This window comes from Gobio gobio, assembly GCF_949357685.1.
Source record: "Gobio gobio genome assembly, chromosome: 17".
Classification (NCBI taxonomy): domain Eukaryota; kingdom Metazoa; phylum Chordata; class Actinopteri; order Cypriniformes; family Gobionidae; genus Gobio; species Gobio gobio.
The window spans coordinates 9861585-9886053 of record NC_137110.1 but is presented as its reverse complement, the minus strand read 5'-3'; the positions used below and the strand labels follow the sequence as shown (position 1 = coordinate 9886053).

The window sequence follows — 24469 nt, the reverse complement described above, 5'->3', positions numbered from 1 at the left end:
TAATCTTAAAAGATGGAGCTTGGTCTGGTGATAGCCAGACAAATATTGTGTTACTCCCTAAAGTAACTAATTGCATTACTTTTTATGGAAAGTAATTTACGTTACTTTTTTTCGGATAGGCTTGCTTGTTTTTAATGATGAAAAAAACACAAGTTATTTTTTTGGCGAATGTAAAGGCCCTTTTAAGTGAAACAAATAAGCCTCATGCTGAAGGAAATGCAAATTCACACCTGTACAGTAGAAGGCGCAGCTCAAAACAAACCTTTCAGCTGTGCTCAGTGTGCTGCCATTCTGGATTGCAGAAGAATAGGAAGCAGGAGAATAAAGTTCAGCATACTAGAGCAATAAAACAAAAATGAAGCACATTTGTGATGTGTAACTCAAGTCATTTTTAGTTATTATGGTTGAATTGGATCATCGAAGGCCAGCAGCAAAGACGAAGGTTAATAAAGTGAGATTAAATACATAAAGTATATTTGTGTAATTTAACCCTGAAGTGAGCTGAGTAAATGCACATTTAAATTTAGTCTAGAACTACAATAACCATGTTCACACAGTTCACACGACACCTCTGCACGATTTCTCTCTACATGGGGACAGGAGACGTGTCAGTCAATAAAGGGGACAACAGTGTAACTTGCGTTACTTATTAAAAAAAAAAAAAAAATGCAAAAAGTAATGCTTTCCTTTACTAGTTACTTGAGAAAAGTAATGTGAATACGTAACTCATGTGACACCGAGAATGAGTGTGAAAGGAATGTGGCACTTGCGCTTCATGTTTTTATGAAGAAGTACAACAAGCTTTCGATTTCAATATAATTGGAAGCCAAGGGGAAATAAAACACCTGCAAACAGTTAAATGGGTACATATATATTTGGCTATTGCATATATACCTCTAATTTAAATGGGTATCATGCCCAATAACTTGCTCTATCCAGTCCCAATCCAGTTGCATAAAAAAAATCAATTTCAGAGGTGAACCATATCAGTGGTTGTTGAACGGCTCACTCATGACTGATTAGCCAGCTTGAAAAACAGATCACAGCTAAACTGGGCATAGATAACCAGAAGATACCCATTTCACTTCAAACAGTGATTTACCCACACATCCATAATAATATAAACTAATTAACATTAAAAAGAATATTCCACGCATTATTAACTGCAGCTGTTCTAAAGAGACCGGACAAATTTGTAGCGTTCCAGATGTTTAATCAGCCTTTACTGGGCCATTGGCTGCTCTTTTCTTCTTCATGGTCTCGATGAACGGGTACATGCACTGGTCTGAACCTATAAAGCGATATGTCACCACATTGGATTCCCATGGAAACAGGCTGCAAAGACAAGATGTCATTCAAGGTTTCAGCAAGAATATGTATGGTGCCATAAATGAGGCGGAATTATTTAGTGCGATGCATTTGTGAAAAGAAATAAGACTTGAAGCATGTTGATGTTGGCCTGTACTCACGCTCTGGCCAGGAAGGGCAGGTAGGTTAGTCTGGGGATGCACACTAGTGGTTGGTCTATGAGAATGGCATTCATAGCCTGCTGTACACAGTACAAGGGCTCCAGTGGAGGCAGGATCAGTTCAGCCTCTTCCCTGTAGGGGGAGAGTAACAGCAAGAGTTGAGAACTGTCAAGGGCTATTTACTGTGATTTACACTTTCAGTGTAGTCCTTAAAGGGTAAGTTCAGTGATTTAGCATTAGGCTTTGTATCAGTAGAAACCCGATAGTATATTCAAATTATGGTACTTTCCCCTCTCATATCCCCCTGAGACGAGAGAATTATGCATTTTATTTCTGGAAAAATTCCTCCGATGACGCAAAATTACACTATTTGCGTCATCTGAGGATTTTTTGGCCAGAGGCTAAAACTACAGCCACTAGATGGAGCTGTTCCGCATGTTATCAACCCGCCCATAGGGGAGAGATCTCACACACAGAATGTAAAGACACAGACGGCCACACAGACAATCATAATAACCGAGCGAGCTGCAGAGTAAAGTGAGTGTTTCAACTTTTCAATGAATTCCTGGTTTAGTTTAAAACGACAGTGTACGGTGAGGCCTCGTAGGGCAGCGAAGCAAGTGCATTCTGGGAGTTGTTGTCTTTCATGCACATGAGACAAAAATAAATTTTCTGTCTTTTCTCAGTCTGGAAGGCACCAAATTCAAAAATAATTTCACATTTCTACTGCATAAATGACCCAGTTTAAATACAAAACTTAATGCTAAATCACTGAAGTTACCCTTTAAGTACAGAGTACTTGAGGTGACAACAAAATACAATATACAATGCAATGTATTTACTTAAAGCTGCACTACGTAACTTTTCCGTCCACTAGAGGTCGCCTATTCAAAACAAAGGCGTAGTTTGATGACGCCACGTTTGAGCGCAGAATCTTGGGACATGTGGTCTTCACCTCACAGCCGGTGGAAAAGAATCGGGATAGGACTCGGGCAGAAATCATGTTCATGGATGTGATTATTAACGCTACTGTAGTATGAAGCAGAAGATTGTTAATAAGAAGAGCACAACACAAGCCTCGTGAGCAGCGGGACCTTTATTATGCCACAGTCGCCAACGACATTTCTGCTTTTCCGGCCATGAGTATGAGGTAACACAGCCCTGTTTATCATCTGAGTGTGTTGAAAATTATGTCATGGCGTTACTCTGTGCGTTCTTTCGGCGGCTGCTATGACACTTGTTCACACTGCAGTAAGAGTAAAACGTTTCTGCAAAATAAAACCGGAAACTGAGGGTAACGCTGATATGACGCCATCGACAGGCGACTCCCTCACACGTCCCGGTTCCTCGGTTAAAATAGCAATTTTCTCACGATTTACAAATAGTTGGAAACCTTTGGGATATTGTAAGTACTCAACCGAACAAAATATATAACACTGGCCAAGTGGCTTTTGGATATTTTACTGAAAATTGTTACATAGTGCACCTTTAATGAACACTTCAGCAGGGATTTGACCACCACACGTTGCTATTTGTGTTTAAACTAAACTCATTTAAGCCTTGCCAATTTAAACATTCAAGAGCAAGAAACTAGCTGAGAGAAGATTTATTTGTGTGTGTGTACACTCATCTGAAGCACACAGATAGCACGCAAATATTTTAAAGGGGTCATCGGATGCCCATTTTCCACAAGTTGGTATGATTCTTTAGGGTCTTCATGTAAAGTCTGTAACATACTTTGGTTAAATTTCCTCAATGTTTGTGAAAAACAACACCCTATTTACCTCCTCAAAAACAACTTTGTTCACAGCGAACCGTTTCGGTGCATGTCTCTTTAAACAATAATGAGCTACAGCAAGTTTTTTGAGGATTAAAAAAAAGGAGTGAACGGATTTTTATCATTGTAGGGTGGTTGTGTTCACACACTGCAAAGATATTTATATGCAAACGCCATAAAAAAGGGAATTTTGCATCCAATGACCCCTTTAAATCTTGAGCTTGAATGGATTCACACAAAAATTGTCCCATCTTGGCGAGTATCCTAGCAAACATAGTAGGTTATGTCTTAAAGGATTAGTTCACTTTTAAATAAACTTTTTCTGATAATTTACTCACCCCCATGTCATCCAAGATGTCCATGTCTTTCTTTCTGCAGTCGAAAAGAAATTAAGGTTTTGGATGAAAACAGTCCAGGGTTTTTCTCCAAATAATGGACTTCAATGGGCTCCAAACGGTTCAAGGTCCAAATGACAGTTTCAGTGCAGCTTCAAAGGGCTTTAAACGATACCAAACAATGAATAAGGGTCTTATCTAGCGAAACGATTAATAGCAGTATTTATGCTATTATTTTACCTCTTTTCAGACGAACGTGATCCTCTCTGAGCTCAGCCATTACTTCCGCTAAGTGAGGTCAAAAATACGAGCGTGGTCATAGATATATCAATATACAAGTGCTAATGAGGTATCTACGTATACATCTATGACCATGCTCGTATTTTGACCTCACTTAGCGGAAGTTATGGCTGAGCTCAGAGATGATCACGTTCGTCTGAAAAGAGGTAAAATAATAGCATAAATACTGCTCTGTTTCTCGCAGAAACGGATCGTTTCGCTAGATAAGACCCTTATTAATCATTTGGTATCGTTTAAAGCCCTTTGAAGCTGTACTGAAACCATTTGGTGAACCGTTTGGGGCCCATTGAAGTCCATTATATGAGAAAAACCCTGGACTGTTTTCATCCAAAATCTTAATTTCTTTTCGACTGCAGAAAGAAAGACATGGACATCTTGGATGACATGGGGGTGAGTAAATGATCAGCAAAAGTTTATTTAAAAGGTAACAGTACTGGATCTGTGCATTATGTCTTAAAGGGAAAGAAGCCTATTCCTGCTCTCTGTGTTTTTAATGTTAATCGAACAACAAATGACAAGGCAATCACTCACTGCTCTTCACTGAATAGCTTTTGTAACTTCAATAATGATTCATCTTTATTTAATTTATACAGTGAAGATTATAATATGCAATGTTATTTGATTGCTTTATTCAATTTCTGTTCCTGAAAAACCTGAAAAGCACTGTTTATTTTATATGCATCTTTGCTCTATTGTATGTTTTTGTGCTGTTGCTTATAGTTTGATTATTTGTTCTTATTTTGTTTATTTATTTTTATTTGACTAATGTCCCTGAACATAGCACATACCGTACCGAAACCCTAAAACCGTGAGTAATTTGAACCATTGCACCCACTGACCTAATCCTGCAGCCATCAAACATGCCAGTGTCCACAACATAAGGGCACACAAGAGTGGTCTTCACCCCATCCACGTCCTCTTCCGTCAGCAGTTCATGGGCCAGAGACTCATGAAACCCCACCGCAGCAAACTTACTGGCACAGTAGTCCTGAAATTCACACATACAGACATCGGTAAATTGATGACATTAAAATTAGGAATAAATCAAACATTTTGATATGAAAAAGGAGTCCCTTTTTTCTCAATTGCTGTCCATCTCACCTCTACACAGGCTGTGCTGAAGAGTCCCAGGACACTGGCTATAGTGATGATATGGCCATGATTATTGGCCTTCATCTGAGGGAGGAACGCCTTGACAGTCTACATGTAGACAAATACATAGTTTGATATAGATATAGCTTAGATATTAGCATAGTTCACCTTAAAGTGACCCTGTACTATTTTAAAGGTTCCTAATTTAGTTTTGGAGGTCTCCTACAATAGGTTTACATGCATCCAAGGAAAAAAAAAACACGTTTATTTTCTCACTACAACATCACCTCTTTTCTCACTGTGTCTGAAAAGGTGAGATAAAGGATTCAGTCTCTCTAAATCCCTCCTTTCTGAGAGCCTGCTCTGATTGGTCAGACGGCCCAGTCTGTTGTGATTGGTCTACCGCTTACAGCGCATGTCAAAAACGAAACGGCCATTACCATATCTGAATTCCAGCTCCGAAGGCTTTCTCTGCTCTTAATACACAGCGATAATAACGATGATAATAGTAATGATGCCGTTGGTTTTATCGTATCAGTTTGAAGTGCATGCAAGGTGGATTTGCTTTTACAGCGCAGAAAACAGCGTCTTCTCGACATGTCGACAACATGAACCAAACTCTTTCGAGCCTCAGCTATAATAACTACAGTGTTTGAGGGCGGGTCGAAGTAGACATTGTTCGCGGGCAGCCAATGAAGACCATAGGCTGGCATTTGTTACAAACCTACAGGAAGTAAGACTGGAATTAGAAACAACTTATTTCAGGCAGTTCAGAATCTGTTCTCTTTTTTTGGTAGACTATTTGAAGACTTCAGATGCAAAAGCCTCTATGTCCGCCTGATGTTTTTCTTTAAAATAAGCATTTTTGTCAGGCTTCTATGTATAGATTTATTCCTAAGTACCGGTACTTCTGAATGGGCTGAGGCTGGGATTTAGTGGGTTTGAAGTGAAAGTATTTTATGAACATATACTATATCCGGAGAGCATTCACTCATTATCGTTATCTCATTTTTGACCGAAGTGGCTTTTAGAGGCTTTTGCATCTGAACTCTTCATTTATCCTGCAGCAGTCATTTTGTTTTACTGGCTGACTGACTAACATTTGTTTATCAATCTCATTATTGAATAAATACTTATAATTAATAGAGATTAAATATGATTTTGCATAGATTTGACACCCTTGTTGAAGAGCACATGATGTTAGTTGAGAAGTTTTTGTTGACAGACCAAAAGAAGCATATCCCGCTAAACTAAAATTCAATGGTAAGAAATCAATTTACTAATATCCTACTTTAAGTCAAATAATTGTTTATTCATTTTTAATGTCTGTGAATACATTTAGCATTTTAAAAGCATAGATTGTGTTGAAGGTATTGTTATTTGGTGCTGAATAATTTAAAATCTATGTACCCCCTGAAATATAGTAAATCGTACATATTAATGGACGGATTTAATCGTACATATGATGGTTGATGTGCTCTGGTTATTTTTATTAATTAAACAATAAATAAATAACAAGATATGGTTTGTATAATACTGATAATAGGCGTCCATACCACTTATACGCTTATTGTATATTATATATATGGCTCGCAGGTGTGCTGGATGATTACTGACATACAGTACATTCCGATCTAATATGACTTCTGACCTGTAATGTTGCCAGAATCATAATCATACACTGTTTGTTCATCGACCAGAGAAGAACTGGCACCCCGACTGAGCCTGGTTTCTCCCAAGGTTTTTTCTCCATTCTGTCACCTGATGGAGTTTTGGTTCCTTGTCGCCTTTGGCTTGCTCAGTTGGGGACACTATGATATTTGAAATAAACTTAACAGTAATATAGTTAAATATTTAAAGTCATAATTAAGAGATAAAATGTTGAAAATATGATTTTAAATGTCCTCATTATTAGATAAAAAGTCAAAAATATGATTTTAAAAGTCATAATAGTGAGATCATACGAAAATACGACATGCTAAGTTATATTAGATAAAATGTTGAAAATATGATTTTAAAAGTCCTCATTATTAGATAAAAAAGTCAAAAATATGACATGCTAAGTCATTGTGAGATGAAGAGTTCAAATTATGACTTAAAAAAGTCTAAATTATGACCAAAACACACACTAAGACATTTAAGGTGAAATCATGCTTGTTTTTTTTTAAATGCGCTTTTAATTTTTTTGATTCACACTTATAATAATAATATTTACATTATTGTTTTCATTTTGTGCAATATATTTTTTTACATGCGTTTTTACATTTTGAAATCAGTTTTTTACAACAGAAATTAATCAATTAAAAACTTACTTTAGCTTTTCATCTAAAACAAAATTCATTTCCTATCATCACTGTAAAGCTGCTTTGAAGCAATCTGTGTTTAATAATATTTAATGTGAAAAGCGCTATAGAAATAAAGGTGACTTGACTTGACATACAGCGGGGTAATGATATCGGAGTTTATGGGAAAATTCTGGAAACCTTAGAGCAACGTTAAAATAATGTTATGGAAAAGTTAAAGTAATATTAGAATAACGCTCTACAAGCCATTCCGTTAAGAACACTTTCCTGGCTAACCAAAAACTAACGTTCTGGGAACCAAAAATTGTTAGCTGGAAATATCCATAAAGCATAATAGGGGCACTTTAAAATGAAACTTCTGTCGTTCTAAACTCGCATGCTGTTCGTTTTGTCTGTTGAACACAAAAAGAATCTTCATGCAGCTCAATGAAAACACCATAAAATAAAAAACACAATAACAGTACAGTTAAAGTATTTAATTACCCATTCGCTTTATTCCAAGTCTTCTGAAGGCATACGATAGCTTTGTGTGAGGAGGAGATTGAAATTTCAATTGTTATTCACTGATAATCCTCCCCACGGGCAAAGTTTTGAAATCTCATCTGGTTTGGTTAAAAATAAGATTTCTCAGACGTTCTCTCTCTCTCACAATCAACAGCATATGAATGTGAATGAGAATTTAGAGCTTTGGCACAGGGTGCATTTTTTTTTTTTTTTTTTGTCCTTTTTGGATATTGAGAGCCAAGATTATAGCTGCATGAAGATTCCTTAAAAAAAAGTAAAATTCCTAAAGTAAATACAAATTTTCCAACAGAAAAAACAACATACTGTATGTGTTTGGATAAACCTACGGATGGTAAATAAAGACTGAAGTATTAATTTAATAAATATATAAGCGATGATCTTACAGAGACCAAACCCACTACCATTTTCAAGGCACTAACAAAAAACACCAAGGATGCTTAGAAATGTACTATGGTAATACCATGGTATGTAGCTGAATATTGTAATCATTAGTTAACTAAATTCAAATGATAAATCAAATTGGCTGCTCGACTAACACTAACACACGTGACAAAATGTAGATGCACTGAAAGCTGCCTTGGAGTACAAGTGTCTGCCTATTGAATACATCTAAATGCAAAGAACCATAGTATCACCGTCACTGCACATCAGCTCAATGCTAATGTGTAGGCTGCTAAAAGATTGCTCAATGTAAGCATTAATCCACTTCATACGTGGTCACGGTTATTTGCCTTAAGAGGATCAGTGTGAGACTTTCGCTTGGGAATAATACGTTTACATCAGAGAAGGGCTGTAAATAAGGCTCAAGGGATCAAATCTCCCACATCATGCATTCTATGCATATCAAGTAATACAAAGGTAAAGCAGCTTTATTCACTTCTAATCCATTTATTATATTTGTGAAACTTTGACATGAATGCGGAATATATGTCAGTATATAGTACAAGGTATTCACATGGCATTGTACTACAAATCTCATAATTTTCCGCTTAGATGAATCATTAATGGTGAGTCTTTGATTTATTTTAAGCTATTTAAGCATCTTTATTTCTACAAAGTCTATTGAGTTTTTCTTGTCACTCACATCAAGATTCATGCTAATCCAAAGCGACTAACAGTGAATTTAATGTGAGGTATACATTTTATAAGTTCATGCATTCTCTGTTACAGGAAAATTATAGGTCTATGTTATAATTATTGAAAATGATTTAAAAGTACATATACTTTTTAAAATGAAGATAAACATACTTTGGTCACCCTCATGTTGTGTTCCATGAGGACCTTGAAAGGGATTTTCTTTTTCCCCAAAATGCTAGTGTTGGACTAAAACTTACTAACTTTGCTCACACAGGGTATAACAACTCCCCCAAATATTTTTTTGATAATTTTTGTGTTGGTGGGGGTGTTGTTTCCACTTTGTACACATTTATCTAATTTACTTTAACTCAAAAACTGAGGTGCATAAGAGTGATTCTATAATTGGAGATACATTTAGCATTTCAAAAGGTTAAGGGAAAAAAAACTGGTCACTAACAGAAATTATTTCCAGTATTCTTATTGAAAACATATTCAATTTTAATAATTCAGTGCTTGCCAAAAACGTTACTTAACGAAAAAGTAATTTCTTTATAGTATTGTTTGTCAACACTGTTACAGACAAATCAGGCAAAGTGTACAAAATTGGTAACAGAGTTTGACTGTAACAGGATTGACAATTTAAACTTTTTAGCCAAAAACTCCACTTGCTAGCATAAATGTTAAGAGCACATGGCACTAATGAAATCATGATTACAAGACTTTTAAACAACCCACTGATCAGTGATCAATTCTGTTTTCATTTTGATAAGAAATTTTGAGGTTTTACAAAATAACTGGTGTAAGAACGTTTTAGATTAAAATATCTTATCAGTGACCTGTATTTTACATAGTTGTGATAGATAATTCCTCCGATTTAAAGGCAAAGTATGGTAGATAAAAGTATAACTTTTAAACAATTTAATGTTGTAGAATAAGGAAAATTACTATTCAGGGCTTTTATAAAGGAAATATTACCAAAAGAAAAGTAAATTAAAATATTTTGATTACGATTGATGATGGGAAAAATAACTGACTAATTCAGACAACAAGAAATCATGATTTTCAGCTATATAAGAAAATATTATATTGTTATGGTTATTGTTATGTTATAATTACAAATATAACCATTTGAAGAAAAAAAAAGCAGAAAAAAATTATATTGGACACCAAAGCTACCTAGAATCACCCATAAGCTCAGATCATTAGAGATTTACATGCAATTTTACAAAAGGCCGGTCATTTAAAAAAAAAAAAGGTTAAATAATTAGTTTGAAATCATTTGTTTGAACTTTGAGGATACTACCAATTTTGATATTTCACTTCAAACTTACAATCTTACCCAGAAGAGGGCGTGGCAGTTTACTTTCAGTGTCCTCTCCAACATGGCATCAGGGCAGTCCAGGAGTCTCTCACCGGCCACCACCCCGGCATTGTTCACCAAGTAGGTCACATCCCTTCCCACCTCCTTCCGTACTTGGTCGGCTGTGCGGTACACTTCTTCTCGGTTTGTCACATCCACCGTGTACGCGTGTGCCTGGCCCCCTTGCGCCCTCACCATCTTCGCTGTCTCCTCATTAGTTTCTCTGTGTATGTCCCACAGCACCACTTCTGCACCGTGCTTCGAGAACTCCAGGGCGAACAGGCGGCCCAGCGCTCCCCCGGTGCCGGTTATTAGCACCAACTCGCCGTCTATGGGCTTCGTACGTGGTCTCAGCACGATGCGCACACAAGAGCGCAGGATGAAGTACACTACGTCCAGCATCATCATCTGTAAATCCATTAGGAAGATCATGGTGCTCAGGTAGATGTGTGTGTGTGATTGTTTGAGGGAGTGAGTGAGACAGCCAAGCTTGTTGCCCTGTTTCTGCACAAGCCATGCCTTTCCCTCAGCTGTTTAAATACTCTCCTCCTCAGGATTAGGAGGAAATACCTCTATTAAACTACTTTTGCTGGCCTACTGTAAGGCAGTACGGTGCCCAAGATATGGTCATGCTAAATGCAATTAAATATAGTTTTTCCTTCACAAATTTTTGTAAGAAAACGCAAAGGTTTTGCGAGAGGACGCAAAGTATCTCGGAAAAGTCTTCCAACAAGCAAAATCTTTGAAAATGTCCTTGAGCTAACAAAAATATATTTTAAGAACGTTTTGCTAACTTTTCCATTAGGAAAATGTTATTTTTGAATGTTCTCTGAACGTTAATTTTAGAAGGAATACTTTTACTGGAGTAATAATTCATCGGGGTGTACTGTACGGAATTTGTGTACACCACTATACAATTATGAAATAGCTATAATGAAAATAATCTGATTCGGAATATGTTAAAGCAGATAAATGTGGTGCTGTTCAGCTTCTATCAATCTATAGCAATTACTAGCTTGAATTTACTCTTAATCTCAGCAATGGTAATATATTGCAATATTAGATCAAAACGTAAACCTTATTCAAATACCCCCTTTCACACACATTTATAGTCCTAACTAATCAAATTAAACTCACTAAATTTGACTTGAGCTGCAAAGGATGCTGGGTAACCAGCAGTGCCACAATATTATTGTTGATGATGTGATACTGTATGCTGAAAAAGACACTAAAACATAATGGAGCATTATTGAGTTTCCTGAACCACAAAAACAATCTACTGTGGACAATTGAAAACCACAACTGATCTATTTGTCATAGCCTTTTGTGACTTTGGACAAAAATAGTTACATTTTAGGGACCAACTCTTCTTTTATCATTTAAAGAGTGGAATCATGTGCGACTATGGAAGGGTTTGCGCTGTAAGGAGATTATGTGTGCATGTAGCATTAATCTGTGTTGATTATGCTTTTGTAAGGCAATACTTTCACGTTTTGAACAGAGTTAGTCTTGTTTAGTTATGGACAAAGCTCTGTAGTCATCCTGGATGGATCAAAGGTCTCCACCAGCATTGCATGCTTTAAATCTTAACCTCGCTTTTCAAACCCACAAATGTCAAATTAGTATTTATTTGAATATTTTGCATGTTTAAGTCACATTAACACACATACTGTATGTACATCACATAGAAAATGTTTAATAGTCAAAACCAGTGTGTGGGTAATGCATTAAAAGTAACGTGAGTAATGTAATCAGATTACTTTTTCAATTATCTATAAAGTAACGCATTATATTTAAATTTACAACAAAATACAACTTTGAAAAAAATAAGTAACGCAAGTTACTTTGTTTTCCCATTTATTGACTGACCGCTCTCCTGTCTCCCTGTAGAGAGAAATCGTAAATGCTGAGTCGTTGTGTGTGAGCATGATGGTTATTGTTGTTCTAGACTAAATGTGAGTATGCATTTTCTCATCTCACTTGCACAAAAACAGATTCAGTATTCCTCAAAATGAATAAAAACAGTGAAATGCTAACTAAGAATATTACGCAAACATGCAATAATTAAATATGTTAAATAAGACAAATATACTTGATGTATTTAATCTCATTTTATTCATCTTTGTCTTTGCTGCTGGCCTTTGATGATCCAATTCAACCATACTAATAAGCAAAAATTACTTTAGATAATCCACATTTTTTATTGCTATATTATTCATAGACAGTAAAAGAAATGGACACAGCGACCCCATAGACTTCACTGAGAAAAATAGTTATGATGCAATCGTTAGCCTATTTTTTACCAAAACGGCTTCTACGGGGCGATAGTGTAAGATACAAGGTAATGGAGCATTTTATATATTGTCGTGTTTGTTTAGAAATTAACAATGGACAAATGGAGTCTTTAAACGCCTCAGATGTAAAGATATTCGCTGTAAGGCCAAAATGAATGGGAGTCAATGGGATGCTAACAGCAGGTGATGGCTTGGTTAGCAATGGCTGCCCCTATGGAAGGTACGCTTTCCGGGGGCTGGATTACCCCCTTGATATTATTGCTAAATTTCTCCTGCGTCCTATTCTTCTGCAATCCAGAATGGCAGCACAGCTGAAAGGTTTGTTTGAGCTGTGCCCTCTACTGTACAGGCGTGCATTTGCATTATTTCACGTAGGGCTGGACGATGATTCGAAAACTAATCGAAACCAAAAATTTAGAACCTCTAACCGACGTAATTTTCCCATGTCGGTTATTTCGGTTTTAGTCACGTGACTCCGCCCCGTCAGTCACATCAAGTGCAGTTTGCAGGCACACGGAAAGATGCAGGACTCAGGAGCAGTTATCTTTGTTTATAGATGCTCAGAATTACTATGGTAATTGCATGTTTTACACAGTTTATACAGGTAAGTTAACCGCCGTTCTTATATGCGCTGATACACACACAGAGATGGCGCGCACAAGCCCCGAAGCCAGATCACGTTCACTTGCGTCCCCACAAAGCTTTGTCATTTGTATGTTTTAAGGCCTGCCAGTTTGAACATTGAAGCGATTTTAGTCCATCAGATGTGTGTTATGTTGAACTAATGCCTGATATATTGTGACACACGAACACTCACAGGCAGTAGCTCGCACATCACATGAAGATCGCGCGCAGAGAGGAGCGCAGAAGCTCATTGTCAACACCGCGCTGTGAACTACTGAAGTAGCTTAGAAACTCAAACCGTTATTGCATAGATTTTAATACCTTTTGAAGTAAGTACAAACCACAGCTTCATAATTAATAGAGACGTATTACTAATTCACACACAATCACTCTCTCGTTAATGATTTCAAATAAATGAAATGTAGGCCTACTGTGCTAATTTATTTATACAACAAGCTGAAATCTGCCCCATAGACAATAACTGCTGAAAGTGAGCAGTTTCCTTCAAGTATTTTAAAATCACAAAGAAATGCACTTTTTCATTAGAAAAAAATATCCCACCTTTAATAGTAGAAAATATTTACAGTACAAACCTTATCAGTGAACTATGAGGACAAAAAAAGGAAAGCAAAAAAAAAAATTCATTCATTACTCGTAATCGAGGTAAAATGTTCAATTAATTGAGATTTTTATTTTTGGTCAAATCCTTACAGACCTAATTTCACGTTATTTGCACTTTAGGGGCTCTATCATACACCCGGCACAATGTGACGGCAGGCGCGTGAAGTGTTTTTTGTTAGTTTCATTCCGACGCATTTATCATTTTCACGTCCAGCTCCACGTTGTTTAAATAGTAAATACTCGTGTCCATCTGTTCACCCATGGGCGTGCTGGTCTGAAAACCAGGTGTGTTCAGGCGCATTGTTATTTTGAGGCAACTGAAATCGACTGCGCCACTGACCAACAAAAACCTGGTCTAAAGTCAATGGTGCAGTATTTTTTGTTATTTAAAGGGCGCTTTAGTAATACTCGCCTATAGGCGGGTGCACAAAGCGCGTACACTCTGCCTGTTACACACACAGGGATGCGCAGCAGCACACAAATATTTTTCAATATTAAAAATAAAAGGATTCCTCTCTGGAGAAGCGTTTTGTCTTTCCACTCGCAAATTCCGCCATGTAAATAGCGAATCCGCCATGGTGCAAGCGCAACTGGCTTTTAAAGGGAATGGGAGATTGCACGTTACGCCCAAAACACACCCATGACTCATTAAGAGACCAGGTACAACCCTTTTGGACCATGTGCCTTGTACGCCGACCGTTTTTTTCCCCATCGTTAAACTAACAAAAGTGGATTCAGACACGCCCTAAGTGCACCTGCGCCATGCGCTTCAGAACATGCGCTCAGAGCATTAAAATAGTGCCCATGGTGTGAAAGGGCCTTTACATTTGCCAAAATTATGACTTTTTTGTTACTAAAAAACAAACAAGCAAAGTTGTGTAAAAGTAACATAACATTACTTTGTCCACAAAAAGTAAGTAATGCAATTAGTTAGGAGGAACACAATATTATAATGCTTTATTTAATGCTATTTAGTTTCCCAACACTGGTCAAAACTAATTTTAACATAACAGCATTTTTGAGTGTAAGGACATTTTTTACTCTAAATGAGGCACAATTAAAGTATAAGGACATAGACTATAAATGAATTATACTTCAGACAAAAAATGCCAAAAAGTCCAGTGGAACTCTATAAATGTACGTGTATACATGCAAACTTTCACAATATCAAAGCTCCATTTATTTTTACACACACATCATATCCACTTGCATGTGCCCATTTACCTCGCATAACTTTTAAGTCCCTCTTTCTCTCTCTTTGCATACGAGTCATGGGAATGTGTATATATGAGGCCCTACATTACAGCAGTGCCTATGGTATTGTTCTTTCTGCATGAATAGCTTCTAGCTACAGGAATTAATTTAATCCTCCCTTTTCACGTGTTTCAGCATCAATGGGCAAGCTAAGGAAACATTGAGTCCTCAAACCCAGAATCAAAACCAACTACTGTATATGCTAGAACTAATACCAATGGTATTGGCTAAATGCAAATAAATGTATTAGGTCATGCATTACCTGCCATCATTTATGCAGGCCATTAATTTTGAAGTCTCCATTCATTATAACTGCGTAAAGAAAGATCAGTACGTTCTTCAAAGTCAGAAGAAACTCAGCCATGTGGGTTTAAAATGGCATGTAAATCATGACTTTTAGATGAATTAATCCTCTAACTTTGCTGCGATTTTTGAAGATGTGCGTATACTCAAGAGACTTTGTAATGAGTTTAACACACCTTAAGTGGAAAACCCAAAAACCTCTGACTGAGCAAAGTATGCCATCTAAAACAGGCTGAGGAAATGTCACGCTGCAGATCAGAAGTGCAGCAAGAAGTCAATTACATGCATGAGTTCCTCAGATGAGGGGAGCGACATATTCAGGCTGCTCATTATCATGTCAGCGTGCGGCTCCAGACGCTCGTGGAGGCTTTTCTACCTCGCTCTGCTGGTAACACTGGTGTCCCAGAGCGAAGGAGGTTGTCAGGATACGGGACTGTGTTGCTTTGGACAAAACCAGTCATGTATTACTGAAGACTGGAGGAAAGATCGCTCCTATGGGGAATGTTACTGCGACCAGGCATGCAAGACGACATTGGACTGTTGTCACGACTATGACCTTGCTTGTCCAGGTTTCTAGAATTTCATCTTTTTCAGACGCCTTGTATTAAAATGATCAAACAGATTCAGGTTACTAGGCCGTGTCTGTACTGGAGGCCAGATTTTATCCACCGCTTCTTGACCTTTTTTTAACATCAAGGTTAAACATTTTATATAAATATAAAATATCGTGTACAATATTTTTTTATGCATCATATATAGACGTTTAGAAACGTGAAGTCGGTACGATTTTGAATATTTTTAAAGTCTTATGCTCACGGAGGCTGCATTTATTCGATAAAAAATATTAAAAGAGCGGTTTTCTTTTTTAATATATCAAATGATTTTTCAGAAATCATTCTAATATGCTGATTTGGTGCTCAAGAAACATTTCATGTCATTGTTTTCTGAGGATTCTTCCTGTATTACTTGGGATGACGGATTGCTTCCTGTATAACTCAGTTGTAAGTCGCTTTGGAGTGCTAAATGGAAAAAAAAAGAACATTTACATTTATTCATTTAGCAGACGCTTTTATCCAAAGCCACTAACAACTGAGTAATACAGGAAGCAATCCGTCATGAAGAGGCGAAAAAAACACAGTGCCTGAAATACTACGTTTTGGACATTACCCAGAGCAGCACAAGCTAGAATAGGGAGGAAATGGAGGATTTTTTTTTTTAAGATGAGGTTAAGTGCTCACGGAAGAAATGAGTTTTCAGAAATCTTTTGTAACAGTATAAATATCTTAACTGTCATTTTTGATCGATTCAATGTATTTTTGCCAAATAAAAGTGTTCATTTCTTTCAAAAAATGAAAAATCTTACTTTAAGTTATGTTACTTTATGCTTTATGTTACAAAATATTTTTTTTTTTTTTGGAAACTAGTCACTGTAGTGCTTTAAAGCTTTTTTATTATATAAAACACTGGAGGGTTGGAAAAAGCTTTCAAACTTCTTTTAGTGCAGATTGTTTTGTGATCCTGTCACAATGTAATGTGTGATGGTTCAGTTAAAAACTACACTGGAGACAGTAAACCTCATTTCACATGCAAAGAAGCCTTAAAGGCACAGCAACAACAACAGCCTGCATAGATTTAGGTTTCAGAGGGAGGGTGGAAAAGGGTCATCCTAGCTAACAGGGAACATTCTCAGAACTTTGGCCAACGTTCAAGAAAAGTTCTCTTAAATTTATGAACAAATGTTCTTCCAGTAACTTGTTGTAAGTTATCTGCATGGTCTTTTAATAATGTTCTCAAAATATGATCACAAAAACAACGTATTTTTCAGAAACATTTAAGTTGGACAACGTTTGTCTAACATTTGTTAAATGTTACTACTCCTTTCAGAATTTTCAGAGTACATTCAAAAGTAACGTTCCCGTAATGTTTGCATAATTATAAAATGGAATATTTCCTTAATGAGTGCAAAACCAAGATTTTTTTTTTTTTTTTAAACATTTAAAAAAACTGGGCATTGGGAACTAAAATGAATTAACTTAATGGGAACATTAGCAAAATGTTCTTGGAACTTGGTTCTTTTTTAGCTAGGATTTAACACTTTTTTTGGAGGAAAAAAAAACACGTTACTAATATTACAAGCGGATTTGAGTGAAGAAAGTAAAATGTATGATATGCCCCTTTAATATATTTCTGTTGCTGCTGCTGCTTATTACGTTTATCATTGCTTTTTAACCTTGCTATAATAGGGAACATTCTCAGAACCTCCCCAACATTCTGGTAAGGTTCTCTCAAATTTATGAACAAATGTTCTTCCCATAGACTGTAAAAAAATATGGACGTAGTGTCCATGACGTCACCCATAGGATTCTGAAAAGCAGTTCTGAAGCGTAAAGTAGGATCGAGCTGGCCGTTGCCATCTTGGCAGCGCGTTATCGTGCGTCACTCCCGGATAATAGAAAATGGGCAAAGAGTCGGCGGAGTGGGCGGAGCTGAGGTGACGTGATGGCTAACAGACAGCATATAAACGGCTATCCACCTGTCACTCAAAGTGGCCACACCCTTAATTATGCAGAACTTTAAGGCTTTATATATGTAAACGAATGAGTTATAAAAAAATTCACCCTCCTCACAGTTGTCATGAAAGGCAAAATTAGCCTTATAGACCAAAACCACATTTTGTACCAGGCTGTAAACATTTTTTTTTTCTGCTGTAAAGTTGGCCATTTTAACATGGAGCTCAATGAGATTCTGCTCCCTTTTGGAGCCTTTCTCTAGTGGCCAGTCGATGAATTTCAGTTTAAGTCACTTGCGTATTGGCTTCAAGAGAAACTGGGGGAGGTTGCCGCTTGGTTCTTCCAGTAACATTAATAGAACGTTTGTTGTAAGTTATCTGCATGGTCTTTAATAATGTTCTCAAAGCATGATCACAAAAACAAAACAATGTTTCAGAGAACATTCAAAAGTAACATTCCCATAATGTTAGCGAAATTATAAAATGGAATGTTTCATTAATGAAAAGTTTTTTTTTTTTTTAGCTTTTTATGCTTTTTATCCCTGCTAAAACGGAACATTTTCAGAACGTTCCTAATGTTATGGCAAGGTTCTCTCGAAGTTATGAACAAATGTTCCTCCAGTAACATTAGAATGTTTGTTCAAAGTTATCTTAAAAAAAGTTAAAAACGTTATTTATACATTATTCATGGAACATTTTTTTCCTGAAATGTTTTATTTGGTTACTACTTGTTACTACTGAGCATTCATAGAACATTCAAAAGTAATGTTCCCATAATGTTGGCAAAATTATTTGATGGAATGTTCCTTTAACATTCATATAACCCAAAAAAAAGCTTTTTAAAAACTGGACGTTTTGAAAGATTTCATTACTTAAAAGAGTAGTAACACTTTAAAATAACTCCATGATTTACTCATTCTCAAACCATCCTAGGTGTATATGACATTCTTCTTTCAGGCGAATATAATCAGAGTTATATTAATAAATATCCTGACCGCCTTACGTATTCAAATTACAAAAAAAAACGTTACTGGCGTGACACATGGCGTCGGATGAAGTGTAAGCGCTTTGAACTGCGAGAGGGGTTACACTTTCTTCGTAAGTTGAAAACGGAAGGCGGTCCACCGGAAGCTAGATATTTTACTTAAAGTCTCAAATATGGATATTTTTCTTACAAAACCCCATCAGTCCACTTCAGAAGGTCTTTATTAACCCCCCGGAGCCATGTGGAGGACGTTTATGATGGATGGATGCACTCTTTTGGGCTTCAAACTCAATGGACCCCAACACTGCCATTATAAAGCATGGAAGCGTCAGGATATTTATTAATATAACTCTGATTGTATTCATCAAAAAGAAGTATGTCATATACCCCTTGGATGGCTTGAGGGGGGAGTAAATCATGGGCTAATTTTCATTTTAAAGCGAACTAATCCTTTAATGGGAACGCTAGCAAAACGTTCTAAGAATATATTTTTTGTTAGCTGAGAATCTGACTCCTTCACTGTGTGTTTGTGTGTGTGTGTGTGTGTTTCAGCCATATCCTGTGTGGTGAGCGAATGGAGCGTGTGGTCTGGCTGTCTGGAGCCGTGTAAACCCACACTTCGCACCAGGTGGAGGCAGGTGATTCAGGAAGCACGTAATGGAGGCGAACCCTGTCCCTCTCTACATCAGACCGCAGGCTGCGCAGAATACCATGATCAGCACGGTCCCTGCCTGCAATCACTGGGTATGGTCATCTGTAGCTCTGTGAAGTATCCATCCTTCAACACAAATGTCAAATTTAACAATCAACTGTAGATAATATCTTAGGTCTGAGGTCAACCCATTAGATCCATAATAAAAGCAACTGGTAGTCACATCAATGCATTTAAAATGATTTATAGAGCCATTATTTTTCCATTGAATTGTTGTTCTTGGATGGACTTCAAAGTACACATTACATCCCATTAATCTAGAATATTTATTTTGTATAATCGTATTATCAGTAGGCTACACAGCCTGCTTCTCACTGTAATCAAATGATGAACTGTAATCATCATCGTCAGTTCATATGCTGTAAGCATTGAAGCAACAATCAAAATGCCACCTTTTACCCTGAACAACCATAAAGTGCATGAATGAAAATGAGTTGTACCTTCTTATGAGACTGCAGGTGAAATGTGGGGGCACATATGCATTGAAATCTCTCTTCCATAATCTCCTTCTCATTATTTTACAGTCCCAGCTCTCATCACCACAGGTGGCTATGGAAATGCACGAAAAAAGAGGGAGATTTTTGACAATATCACAGGGTAAGATCTGACAGTAACACTAAATTGTAAAAAGAAGTTGCATGGTGGTATAGATTTTATTTAAATGTACCATGGTACATATCGTAGATCTCATAAACCACCACAATAAAATTACATATTTATTTGTTTATTATGATGTACCATTGTAGCACCTTTTCTTTGATAAGTTCAGTTATGTTCAAACGTCTCTCATGCTCACCAAGGCTGCATTTATTTGATCAAAACAGTAATGTTGTGAAATATTAATACAATGTATCATGTTTTCTATTTGAATATATTTTAAATATATTTTAAAATGTAATTTATTCTTTTGATGTCAAAGCCGAATTTTCAGTAGCTACTATTCCAATCTTCAGTCACATGATCCATCAGAAATGTTTGTAATATGCATATATATTGTATCCTTGCTGAATGGAAATATCCATTAAAAAAAATGACCCCAAACATTTGAACGGTAGTGTGTATATGTAAGTAATGTGTGTCTGTATGTGCACACCTCAGTTACTGTGTGGAGTTTGAACTCACGTCCTTGACGGCGGGTTGTCAACACAGCTTCAGTCCACACACGCTTTGGATGCGGTACCTAAAGGAGGGGCATCAGGTGTGTGTGGAGTGCCAGCCACCAGCACTGGCTCAGGGCCAACGCTACTGCTCCGGGGACGGGGAGAACATGGGACAGGACAGGTAAGAGGAGAAAGACCTGGATACATATATTTTTTTTAAATTCTAGGCTCAATACAATTTAAAGCACAATATGTAAGATTTTTGGATTAAAATATTCAACAATCACTAGAACAGTTACTAGAACATATATTTTGTTGACTTGTGTACTTACATTATCCCAAATGTTTCCAAGAATGTTTAAATCTAGAGAAATAAGCGTTGCATATCAATGACATCATGTCCGTGTTACCCTCAATTTCCGTAACCATGGAAACACCAAAGACGCTTTAATATATTATGTGTTTTATTAGACAGGTGAGCAACTGTGTGGAGACATTCATCGACAGAAAACAAATCATTGTTATGTAGCTCGACACAGTTAGTCTTATTAGCGAGTACGATGTTTTACCATGCCTAATATCGATCTAGTTTACTGCAGTGTGTAACAAGTGTCTCACAGTCGCCGCCGACGCACAGTGTTGCATTATAACATGACTTTCAACACACTCAAATGTATCTAATATGATAAAACAGTGCTGCGTTACCCCACATGCGCATGAATGGACGAAGCGGAAGTTGTTGCTACAGTATAATAAAAGCTCCGCAAAATCAAGGCGTCATCAAACTACACCTTTGCGACCTCTAGCAGTGAAAAATTACATATTGTGGCTTTAAGCACAATAATATAGACGCACCCCATAGTTTATCCCCTGGATTCACAGACAAGGCTTAAACCTAGTCCCAGATGTATTTTTAACTGAAAGTAACTTGCACTGGCATATCTTAAAATATGTCAGAGCCATTGTTTTGTCTCAAGATACACACCTGTAATGTTTTTTTCCAAGGCATGTTTATAAAAGCTACTTGAATGTCCTAATTGAACTAAAGCCTAATCCTGGCTTAATCTAAGCCCTGTCTGTAAAACCAGGCCTATAACAAACAATAATCATTGGAATAAATGTTAAAATACACATATTTCAAAAGTATAGCCACGTGACTAGAGTGATCAAATAAATCTTCTCATAGAGAGAGAGAGAAAAAACACCCACAGAATCTGCCGGCGATTTGATTTCGCTGTCTGGATACCTGTACATTCATTTCTACTGCTTCTGTTACATTTTTGCGGGAACCAATCACAGACTCGCTATTGGCGTGTTTAACACGATGACGGATAGAGAAGCGATGGGTCGTTGCCCGTTGATCACGCCTCTTGTGGTCTGATTGGTTGAAGGACTATCCAATTGCATACAGTGTCATTTAATTTATGCTCGTTTATCACGCCTCTTGTGCAGTAGAAAATACACAGCAGACTCCCCAGACCAATGTTCAATCTTAAATTGAGCTTGGTCTAGTGATAGCCAGACAAAATGGGGGGTTTAACTTTAGACAATTTACAACTCGAACACACAATTTTGAATGGAACAATTAATGTACACTATCGTTCAAAAGTTTGCATTCAGTAAGATTTTTTCAAAAGTTTTTGAAAGAAGTCTCTCACCAAAGCTGCATTTTTATAAAATCAAAACTACAGTAAAACAGTTATATAGTGAAATATTATTACAATTTAAAATAGCTATTTTCTATTTTAATATATTTTAAAATGTAATTTATTCCTTTGATGACAAAGCTGCCATTACTTCATTATTCATTATCCAATATTTTTGTGGAAACTGATACAATTTTTCAGGATTTCTTTAAGTAAAAAAAAATATTTTGTAACATTATAAAGGTGATGATACACTTTTTGAGCAATGTTGCCGAGCGATGTATCACCTTAAGAGAACTAGTCCATTGCCCTAATTAGTTGCCCTGTGTCTCACCTGGTTGCACCGTTGATGGCAACATTGCTCAAAAAGTTGCCCCGTGTATCAACACCTTTTTAGGGTCATTGATAAAAAAACCCAGTCTGTAATGCATATCTTTGAGTCATGAACAATGCATTTAAACAAGTTTCAGTTGTTAAATAGCATTTCAAAGTGTTTAAAATCATTTTTTTTACTTTTTATGTCAGGTGGTACAACCGAATAGCATTAAATGCATTATCATATTTACTGTCATTACCTTGTCGATTCATATTAAAAGAGACATGTTTGCAGTTGTGCCACCCTGACATTTGACAATATACAATTTGCTGGACAAAAGTTTTTCAGTTATCTCAACAGCTTTAAAACTACTGATATTTACATGAAAGGTTTCAACCCTAAAAGGATGCCATAGTATTTAGTTTTACATTTTTTTATTATTACGTTTTCTTAAACTGTTCATTTGTTAGGCCAGTTGCACCACCTGACGTTTTGGGGGTTTAAGATAACAAAACATAAAATAATATGTGTTATTTAAAAGTACTAAAAATGCATTCAAAGTAAATTTGTTTTATAGAATAAAGTGATATATGTCATGAATTTATCTATTTATTTTAAAAGGAAATAATGCACTTGGAAACAAAAATATGCGCATCATGTCATTGACCTCTTTACTGTCACTTTTGATCAATTGAATGCATCAATGCTGAATAAAAAGTATTACTTGAGCTGTAAAGTTCTAACTGTAAATCATAATGTGATAAAAATGATAAAAATAAAAAAATGATCGTGACAAGCTCAAGCTCGAGACTAGATCTCGGCCACTAGAGGGAACCATGAGACATCTTTAAATATGCAAGTGCTTGTGAATAAAACATCCTGTACTGGTTTAACAGGCGTGTGCACTCATTTGGAGCACTCTAGAGCCTTATGTTTTTTTAATAAAAAGAGAGCAATTGCCTATTTAATCTAGTCTACATTTAAAACCCTAATGATGCAGGGCTCCTTTTTTATATAGTATTTCTAACCAACACATAAAAAGCAAGCCTTATCCATTAGGTAGGGTTGAAACTCTTAACCTAGCTCAAGGACATCAGCCAGGACGATACCCATGATTCTATCTGTCTTCCTCTATCATCTCTTTCCATCACATTCTCACTCTCTCACTCTCAGGAGGCTGTCTCTGCAGTGGCAGGCCGTGGGGAATACTCAGTGCAGAGGGGTGTGGAGACGAGTCCGTCGACGAGACTCCTGTTCCTGTCCCACTGTACACAGTTTTCTCTTCATCTAACTCACACACTTCAACCTCACATGGTAGAATGTGCAGAGCATTTGGGTAACTTAAACCAGCTCCAGGCTTGTCTACAGTTGATTACAGTACGTTTTCAATATTAGTCACAGATCATTGACATTTGCTCATAAAAGTACTTACTAATGCTTACGCTCATTATATTATGATTAAGTAGAAATAATGCATTTTAAAGGAACACGTGTTCCAACTCCCCTAGAGTTAAACAGTTGAGTTTTACCGTTTTCGAATCCATTCAGCCGATCTCCGGGTCTGGCGGTAGCACTTTTAGCATAGCTTAGCATAGGTCATTGAATCTGATTAGACCGTTAGCATCTCGCTCAAAAATGACCAAAGAGTTTCTATGTTTTTCCTATTTAAAACTTGACTCTTCTGTAGTTACATCGTGTACTAAGACCGACGGAAAATGAAAAGTTGTTATTTTCTAGACTGATAAGGCTAGGAACTATACTCTCATTCTTGCGTAATAATCAAGGAACTTTGCTGCCGTACCATGTGTGCAGCGGCCCAATGATATTACACAGCGCCTGAAAATAGTCCCCAGCACGCTCCCTGTGC

At 36.7% G+C, this 24469-nt stretch overlaps 2 protein-coding genes across 2 annotated transcripts; one reads left to right on the top strand and one right to left on the bottom strand.

Annotated features, from left to right (window-relative positions):
• Nucleotides 1-1211: 1211 nt before the first annotated feature.
• On the bottom strand, nt 1212-10670 carry rdh20 (retinol dehydrogenase 20; the record flags this gene model as incomplete). The annotated part of the gene is made up of 5 exons (XM_079840085.1): nt 1212-1335; nt 1470-1601; nt 4721-4869; nt 4983-5081; nt 10218-10670. 5 exons carry the CDS (start codon nt 10668-10670, stop codon nt 1212-1214), a joined length of 957 nt encoding a protein of 318 aa, XP_079696211.1.
• A 4950-nt stretch (nt 10671-15620) lies between these two features.
• LOC307140461 (somatomedin-B and thrombospondin type-1 domain-containing protein) lies at nt 15621-23893 on the top strand (the record flags this gene model as incomplete). Its single annotated transcript, XM_079840018.1, has 5 exons — nt 15621-15903; nt 19381-19572; nt 20065-20137; nt 20639-20821; nt 23776-23893. 5 exons carry the CDS (start codon nt 15621-15623, stop codon nt 23891-23893), a joined length of 849 nt encoding a protein of 282 aa, XP_079696144.1.
• Nucleotides 23894-24469: the final 576 nt, after the last annotated feature.